The sequence below is a fragment of the Scomber scombrus genome, chromosome 17 (assembly GCF_963691925.1).
Source record: "Scomber scombrus chromosome 17, fScoSco1.1, whole genome shotgun sequence".
Classification (NCBI taxonomy): Eukaryota; Metazoa; Chordata; class Actinopteri; order Scombriformes; family Scombridae; genus Scomber; species Scomber scombrus.
Genome location: NC_084986.1, coordinates 28114443 through 28124145, shown reverse-complemented (window position 1 = coordinate 28124145; position 9703 = coordinate 28114443). Strand labels below are relative to the sequence as shown.

General features: G+C 41.1%; 1 protein-coding gene across 1 annotated transcript; it reads left to right on the top strand.

The window, feature by feature from the left end:
• The first annotated feature begins 2069 nt into the window (after window positions 1–2069).
• On the top strand, window positions 2070–9135 carry LOC133997409 (uncharacterized). Its single transcript, XM_062436981.1, has 6 exons — window positions 2070–2092; window positions 3719–4847; window positions 5104–5247; window positions 5323–5505; window positions 6437–6550; window positions 9061–9135. Exons 1-6 carry the CDS (start codon window positions 2070–2072, stop codon window positions 9133–9135), a joined length of 1668 nt encoding a protein of 555 aa, XP_062292965.1.
• The last annotated feature ends 568 nt before the right edge of the window (window positions 9136–9703 follow it).

Genomic DNA, 9703 nt, shown 5'->3' with positions numbered 1-9703 from the left:
TATTTATTTTGTGTTTTACTTTAGTATACATTCGGCAATCCTGACAGAACATTACATGGTTTTCGTGATCATAAACGAGCCACTCAGACCTTCTCCCCTACCTCTTTGGTAGGCCTATCCTTTCTCTTCACGGCCGGCTGTCCCAACCATCGCAACATCTTGTTTGTATTGTATTTGTATTTCTACCATAGACTGTATATAAAAGGTATTTTACCGGCGTCTATCATCTACCGGCGTCTACTACGGAAGCCTCGACGGTTGTGTTCCCATAGAAACCGACGCTCTCACGTCCCGATGGTTGCGTTCCCATAGAAACCGACTCTCTCGCGTCCCGCAATATAGATAGTAAAGTGCCTCATTTATATCCGGCCAAGCTGGCCAGTGAGGTTTTTTTAATACACGCCAAAATGAATATTCACCCGCATTTGGCGGGTGTTAATTTAGAGCCCTGATATATATATATATATATATATATATAAAATACATGTTGTATTGAAATCATTGTAATGAGTTTTGTGTCCTATTTGGCTTCATCTGGTGGTAGCTGTGAATAGCAGGATTCAGGAGGAAGTGACCTCACAGTAAACATTGGGGTAACAGGAAGTAAGCACCAGAAAGGTCTTTCTCCTCACACTCAGAAAGTGAGCAGCATAGTGCAGCTGTCTGTTTAATCCTGTGCTTTAAAGCCTACAAAACGGCTTCATCTGTAAGTAATGTTCTGTTTACAGTTATATTAACAATTGTATATGGTTAAGGTACAATATTTTTGGATAATTAGTTTATTGGGGACTCTGTGTTAGAGGTTGTACTTTTAAGCAATCGTTTTTCTATTATCCTTATTTCACTAATATAGTAGTGCTGACTAGGCATGGGCCGGTATGAGATTCTGACGGTATGATAACCTTAGGCAAAAATATCATGGTTTCACAGTATTATGATTACAGATCTAAAATGTGTTATTTTCAAATGTCTGTATTTAAAAACAAAAAAAGAAAACTTTTCCATTGTCTTTTATTTTTAAACAATATATATAACATGATGGAACATTAGTAAATATGTATTTAAAATAAATAATAATAAAAAATAACTGATACTTTCTAAATAAAAAATAAATAATAAAAAAATAAGTGCAGTCCTTAATGCAGTCCTTTAACTGAGGCTAAACCTGCAACTCAAGTCACGACATAAATGAATTATTTTTAGTGAAAAAAAACAACCTTCTTCCTCGAAGGCGTGGCCGTCTATCTTTTTACGGTAGCAGAAGTATTCCCATACAGCCGACTTGGTCTGTTTAGACGACGGGGGGAAAAGTTTGTGGGGCTCGCCTCCTTCAGCCATCATACAGCCTGCAGAACTACCTGCTTGTAACAGCAACCGGAGGTGCGCAGGGGGAGGGGTACTTTACGCTGCAGCTACACGCGACCTGAGGGACCTCCACTTTCTCTCTGACGAGAAGTCACATAAAAAAAAAAAACCTGCTCTTACCGCAGGAACGGTATGACGGAAAATGTTAGTGGTTTTGAAACCGTGACTTTTTCATTCCGTGGTATACCTTGAAACCGGTAACCGGCCCATGCCTATTGCTGACATTTACTTATAAGGGCTCATTGTGTTGTAGCTAAAGACCACGTTGCCTGCAACCACTTATAGTGAGGACAGCATACATGTAATAATATCATATTGAGTTCAACACGTTTGACATTTGGTACTGCATCAGCATCTACTGAGTTGTCAGAGTGGATGACATCTTTTAAAAATAGTTGCAAAAGTACAGAAGTTTGATAATGTATTGTTGGACTGTAATTACTGTGTACTTCACATCGCAATGTCGTAGCTGGTTGAGGAGGAACTCATTGTGACTACTTCATATTCTTTAGGGTAGTTTAATAATAGTGCATAGTATTTTATAAATGGATTGTGGGCCCTGTGTGAGTCTCAGTGACCAGCATAAGCAATGCTTTGACTGTTGGGTATTTTCTTGACGTTGAAATTTTGCAGTACAGCCGCTCACTGTGTTCACCTCCATTTAATCACTTGCTAATGAGCATGCTGCTACAGAATAACCAAACATGCTCCTACACCCATCAGATTGGTAAGTAACAACTCAATATGCCTGTTTCAGGAGACATTGGATTAATGGGGTCTATTATTCCTGTGCATCATCAACTCCAACTGCTGAGTGATGACACCAGTGATGTGACTGGCTGGGACTATATGAATTAATTACAACATCCATTGATCTATATTCACCCAGACCTTGTGTGCATGGAGACGTGCTCATGCACCTACTGTTGGATTCTGAGCTATCTTTACTTGCTAATCTTACACTATGTGTGAGCTCAGTCCGCGTGTTCGTTTAATGAAGAAATAGGAAAAGATATTCGAGAAGATATATACTCAACACGCTATTTATTTAGCAGTAAAATGAATAAAGCGTACAGAGCTCTGGGTCGAGATCTTCCTATCCCTGACGAACAACAAGGTATGTCACTTCACGAAGTCTGACTGACTATGCTTCCCTGACCCAGTCTTATATACAATACAGAATGTTTATGCAATGTGTGAGGTGTTGCCTCCTCCTGATTGGCTGTTGATCTGACTCCATCCTTCATCTTCTCAAACTCCAGGATATGTGACCTCCGTGTGCAATCCTTAAGCAACGTCCAGTGTAGTGTGATAGTATGTGACTTCCATGTGACCCTCCTATCTCTGAAACTACAGAATCACAAGCCATCCTGTGGGGGTCTTTAAGGGTTAGTTCTGCATTGTCTAACAAAGGTTAAAAGTTAACCATAAAGGACAGGCCATAAAGGACAGACCATAAAGGACAGGCCAGAGGCTGTCTCTCCAGACTGACCCTTTGTTAAAAGCTAATCATAAATTAGGGGTCAGGGCTATGCTAATTCAGACTGAATGTTTGACCCCGATCTCCTGTTAATAATAAACCTTTAAATTACACTTCAGGGTAAACTGTCTTCAATACTTTTCTACTGTCCTTTAGGGTGCATTCATAATATACGACACACATAATGCTTTCAAACTGTCATACATTGTACCACATTATCATATGAAACAAACAATAAAGTAAGGAGACAAGCTATAGTGTTGAGATTGCTGTGTAAAATGTACTTACTGCTCTGTATTTGTTATCTAGTATTGTATTGTAACTTAGGACTGCTGGTTTGACTCTGTACCAAGATCTGTCAACAAGGTGTGTTCTGGAAGAACACTCCCCCTAATCCGTAAGTCCTTTCTTTCTTTTGTGTGGGTGTGCTTTTGGTGCAATCAGTCCTTATACCAGAACAGCTGGATTCAATTACTGGTCAAAGCTACATCCAGAGTGCGGCCCTTGAAGCGCAGCTTTTAAGCGCAGCCCCTGTGTGCAACCGTTCTAGTGTGAAGACGGTATAGTGTAAAGACGAGGGTAGAGCACGTCTACCTGTGCAGTCCATCGAAGCAAGGACACCAAACAAGGCAAACCTGTCTTCCTTTTCTCACCCCATACACAATGTGCCACTAATCAATCAATCTTTATTTATATAGCGCCAAATCACAACAAAGTTATCTCAAGGCACTTTACACATAGAGCAGGTTCTAAACCGAACTCTTCAGGTTTTAATTTTAAAGAGTCCCAACATTCCCACATGAACAAGCACTTAGCGACAATGGCAAGAAAAAACTCCCTTTTAACAGGAAGAAACATCTCTACAACTTCAAGGTCACCCAGAAAGCCTCGTTATAACAAACGCCAATGCAATCTGGGTAACCTAAGGTCTCTAAAGCAAACATCAACTGCAAAGACCTCCTTCTCTGTTGGCTTGTGGAACTGTCGATCTGCGGTTAACAAGGCAGACTTCATTTCTGGTCATGCCAACCACCTCTCCTTGGAGCTCCTTGCTCTCACTGAGACATGGATTAAACCAGAAGATAGTGCAACCCCGGCTGCACTTTCCATAAACTACACATTCTCCCACACATCCCGACCATCCGGTCGTGGTGGAGGGACTGGCCTGCTAATCTCCAACAAATGGAAATTTAACCCACTGCTGCCTCTAAACAACTTTGTCTCCTTTGAATATCATGCCGTCTTGGTGACTGCTCCGGTGAAAGCCTATGTGGTCGTCATCTATCGTCCACCAGGACAACTAGGCGACTTCCTCCATGAGCTTGACACCATGCTGTCATCAATTCCTGAGCATGAGTGTCCCATGCTCGTCCTCGGAGACATGAACATCCACTTGGACAGTGCGAGCTCGGTCGACTTCCTGTCTCTGGTTCACTCATTCGACCTAAGACAGGTCCCGACTCACAAGGCTGGCAAAGAGCTTGATCTCATTCTTGCTCGGAGCTGCACCATGGACAACCTAAGGGTCACCCCTTTCCATCTATCAGACCACATCTTCATCCACTTCAATGTCCAGCTACCAGAACAACCCCCTACCTCCCCACCCATGGTTTCCATCGACCGCAATCTCTGCAACCTGTCTCCCACCCACTTCTACTCTGTGCTCTTGTCTTCTCTTTCGCCACACGACACGTTCTCCTCTCTGCAGGTTAATGATGCCACTGATTCTCTCTGCTCTACCCTGAGCTCATGTCTGGATAGCCTGTGTCCACTATCCACCAGACCTGCTCGATTGACCCAATCGCACCCTTGGCTGAGTGACACCCTCCGGACAACGCGCACTGACCTCAGAGCAGCCGAGAGGAAATGGCACAAACCCAAAACAACTGAAGATCTTGCAAGCTACCAGACACTGCTGTCCTCCTTCTCCTCCAGTATCAGCTGGGACCCCTCTTCTTTGCCATATACACCACCTCGCTGGGCTCGATCATCCGCTCGCATGGTTTTTCATACCACTGCTATGCGGATGATACTCAACTCTATCTGTCTTTCCAGCCTGACGACCCCACTGTCTCAACGTGGATCTCGGATTGTCTCGCTGACATATCCATGGATGAAGGAGTATCATCTTTAACTAAACCTGGCGAAAACGGAACTGCTGGTCTTCCCGGCCAAACAAGGTATTCATATTTTTTTATTCATCATACATCATCAACATCGATATTAAAATTGACTCTCTATCTCTTGTTCCTACCAAGGCTGCTAGGAATCTAGGTGTCATTATTAATGACCAACTGACGTTCTCGGACCATGTTTCCGCCGTCTCCCGGTCGTGCCACTTCGCCCTATTCAACATCCGAAAAGTCAGGCCGTACCTGACCCAATATGCCACTCAACTGCTGGTACAAACCTTGGTGATGTCCCATCTCGACTACTGAAATGCTCTCTTAACATGCTTTCCGGCCTGCGCGGTGAAGCCACTGCAGATGATACAGAATGGGACGGTGCGACTGGTGTTCAACCAGCCAAAGAGGGCACACGTCACTCAGCTGCTTATCGAGCTCCACTGGTTACCTGTAGCTGCTCGTATCAAGTTCAAGTCTCTTATGCTTGCCTACAGAGTGATTGTTGGGAATGCTCCCACCTACTTAAATGCTCTTGTAAGAGCACATGTTACCCCCCGGATGCTGCGTTCATCAAATGAGCATCGCCTGGCTCTGCCGGCCGTACAACCATGGCAATCCAGGTTATTCTCATTTGCAGAGCTGCCGAAAACCACCAGAGCAGGGGCCTCCCTCTCTGTCTTTAAGAAGCACTTGAAGAACCACCTCTTCAGAGAGTACCTCCTCTCTTAACTTACAATTACTTAGCACTCTTAACTTACAACTACTTAGCACTACTTAGCAGTATTTATTTATTGTCACACTAATGTCTCTGTTGCAATGTAGCTTGAATGTTATTCTCCCTTGTAAGTCGCTTTGGATAAAAGCGTCTGCTAAATGACTAAATGTAAATGTAATTAATCCCATTATCTGATATTTTAGCATTTGCCAATTCATAGCATATATCTACACTACTGTCAAATAAATGGAGTACAAATGTACACATCTATGTTGTAGATGTGTTCTATATGATAACTATTATGTTGAGTTTAAGGACATGTAGAATTTATAAAAGTAAGCATCAGTGTGTGCTGGCCAGCCAAGCTAACAGACACTAGTGGACAACAACACACAACAACATCCTCTTTCTGGATCAGTAACTTGTGCTCTGACTAGCAGTGTGTATTCATTTCAAGGTAGCTTTAACTAACACACTCAGCTCTCTCATCAAAGTAACACCCTCTGGTCATTTTCTGTCTACTAATCTATTCATACATTTCATATAAGTGAAATATGAGGCAGAGTTTTAACATTAGCCTGGAGGCACCCCAGAGACTGTTTTCTACTCCACCTCCTACCTAGGCTTTTTATTTGACTGCAACAGTATCTGCAATATCAATACTCTCTTTCTCTCTCTCTCTCTTTGCAGAGGGGTTTCCCAGCACAGGCATTCCCTCACTCTCTTATCTCTCCTCTGCTGCTGATACAGCGTGACCAGGATTATGCTTTTAACCCAGTCCAAGATGGCTGCCTCCAGCTGCCAGCTCACTCTCTTTTCTCTCCTGCTCCATACGCTGTGCCTGAATGGCACAAGAGTGCAAGAGTGAGATTTTTAAAAATACATGACCCTGGAGAAAGATAGACACTCCAGTCACTCCAGACCATCAAACTCGGTGCAACGAGATTTATTATCATCCACAATGTGACAGCTGAACATGCAAATTAAAGCAGTCTTTCCATCTGTCGCTACAGATAAGGGGATGTGCTGATTATTCTTGAGGCAAACGTCCTCAGTTTAAGATAGAAACCAACTCAAGAATGCAATGATGCAGTGCTTTTTATTGTTAGTCTAAAAGGACACAGAAGAAAGCTACTGCAGTGTACTGTTCAGACTGCACACCAGACATATTGTTTTAGCATTCAGGAGGTCAGAGAAAGCTGCTAAAATCAATAATTTACTGCAGTCCAGTGCATATAAAACGTCCCTTTTCATAATTTAGCATCAATCTGGGAGGGGGGGGGGGGGTGAGTGAATGTTGTGGCAGGTTGAGTGATGGAGGAACAGATGCAGCAGTTTTGTCTTGGAGAGTTGTGTGGTGAAGTAATACAACTCCTCAACAGGGATGCTCTGTTGATACATTTAAAGAGAAAAATTCAAACATTATTTTCATTTTTTAATTGCAAGGACATATAAGGGCATTCTAAGTCTGTCCAACACACTTATTTGGCTCTGTTCTCTAATAGCAACATCTTTTTAATTTAACTGCACATGCACACTCACTTCATGCAAATACTGCTAAACATGGACACCCAAGGCACCCAAGCCTGCACACAAGAGCAGTTAGCATGCATTACTGTGTGTTTCGTTACCGTTCGGTGCATCTCTGTGAGATTGTATGTGGGTTGCCATGGTGACACATCCTCAGTCCTATACACTGATGTGTCCTATACAGCAGTAAAATACAGAGAGAGGTTGGCTCTGAATATGATTATAGGTATGTAAAAGGCCATCCACCCAATGAACAATAACTATAAAGATAAAGATGAGAGCGTCCACACTGATGAGCTATAACGTCCTATAAACAGCTGTGTCAAGCGCTGCACTCCAGCTGTGTCGGCAGCAAATTAAAATAGACTATTGATGACTTGTTAATGCTGTATGCTGTACGGGAAAATGATTGTGTGTTGTTCAGGAGTATTTCAGACACTACAGTAGTTGCTGTGATGTTTCAGTATTTACAGACCAAACTGATGTTGAAGCGCAATGTGCAAAAGCGTGACTCGGGTACAGTAGTCTATTTACACACAGTGACAGCTCTGATGAAGAGTTTTTGGGACTCGAGTAAGCACACAGGTACACACTGTATTAAATATGTAAAGTTATCATGTTCTTTTAACCTGAACCCGGTCTGAGTTAATATACCAGTACAGTTCAGTTAAATCATTATCGGACCATTTACCATTAACCAGACACACTGTTTCAGGTGTAAAATGTGTGTTTTCATTGTGTTTAAAAAAGTATAAACATGTGTAATAAATAGGGGTGTGACGATGTTGGGTTCACAAGATCGAGACAAGACGAAATTTTAACTATATTTTTAAGAAAATTTCAATGAGGAAATACATGACTGTTCTTTTATTTGAAATTCACAAAATGGAAATTGAATTGAAATGTTTGAACTAATCAGCTTGTAATGAATCACTTTTTTCTACTTTCTAAATATATAATTATCATATGCAGTATGCAGCACTGTAAAAGGTTTCCCCATATAGATATTTTATAGATGGATCATTTTGGTATTTATGGAAATAACAACCATAAATACAAAAGTTAGATACAATCACAAATACGAAAAAGTAAAGAGTAGAAACAATTCTAATCTATAAATATAAATTAAATAAAGAATCCAATTATCACAAATTATAACATATTGCTAATAAAAAAACACAGAAATAAAAGTAAATTGCACAAATCCTGTATCACATAAATACACAAGTAGAACAACATATAAATTGTGTTATAATTTGGTAGTGTGACTCATTTTACTTTTGGCATCATTAGGCTTCCATAGCTGCACTAGACTCCTTGCTCCCCCTACTTCAGTTTCAGTGTAGAGACCTGAGGTTAACTTACCACTGCTCCTCTCCTCATCTCCTACTGCTGACTGAGATCCTCTCAGCAGGTAGAAGCTGTAACAAGGTTAATGATCCACACGTGACATTATAAAAAGAAGAAATGATGAGCAAATGAGCGACAAAAAAACGATCGTCTTTTTTTTTTTGACTGCATACTTATACACTGGTTTTTACGGTACTTGGCGCATGAGGATGAAAATGGAACAGAGGAATAAAGAAAATGGGGAACAAAGGGAAGGAAGAGGAGAAGAAAAATGAGAATAAAGATACAAAAAATGGTAGAATGGTGCATGTCCTTAAACATTTTTTACATCCTAATGCTGCTGGGTTATTCTGAATTAAGTTGTGGAGCAAAAGGGTAAAGTATGCTTTATTGATTTGTTGTCAAGCTGCCCTCCCCAGCCAGCCCAAAAAAATCAACCCTAAAATAGACTTTCCTAATCCTGATTTTCAGCAGGTGATCTATCATCTGTGAAGGATAAGGGTTTGAAAGGCATGTTCTCTAACCTGCTGTTTGTCAAAGTGGAGATCAAAGGGGATGCCACAGAGTGAAGTTAAGAAGACTGTTTGTGGCATTAAAGAGAAGCAGCTTTCTGCAAGTCAGAGCTTAATGCTCCCAGCCTGCATTCTGACAGCTCGTGTCATTGTGGATCTCAGTGAAAAACCATTCATTTGTAAACAGCAGGTTAAACTAAGGCTGGGATAAGGGTACCTGTAACAAAGTAGTACAACAGAACCGAGGGAAAAATGCACATTAAAACTTTGTTGGGATCCTAATATGAGTCTTTTTTTTAAAAGAGTGACACTGGTGCAAATATTCTATAATTGAAGCTGGAACCATACAATTTAAAATAAAATAAAATAGTGTATTTAAAGCATCGAAATTAACGTTTATTTCAGAAACTTGTTCCTCCTGTGACACTAAATGTGGACTTTTACCATCCACAGTTGCTCAGTTTGCGTAACCACACTTTACACTTCAATATTTCAATGACATTTTCTTAGGGACTGAGGCTAAATAAAACAATTAGCCCAGTCAAATAATTTTCATCAAATTTTTTTACACCAGCGTCCACCCGGTCCTCCACCACCTGACTTATTGTTATCTACCATATATTAT

What these genes read in the sequence shown, in the direction of transcription:
- LOC133997409 (XM_062436981.1), top strand. Translation starts at nt 2,070, where the DNA reads ATGCTCCTACACCCATCAGATTG. An exon ending in CCACCTACTTAAATGCTCTT is followed by an intron (nt 5,506 to 6,436) that starts GTAAGAGCACAT and finishes CTGCTGATACAG; the next exon opens with CGTGACCAGGATTATGCTTT. An exon ending in AATGGCACAAGAGTGCAAGA is followed by an intron (nt 6,551 to 9,060) that starts GTGAGATTTTTA and finishes TCATCTGTGAAG; the next exon opens with GATAAGGGTTTGAAAGGCAT.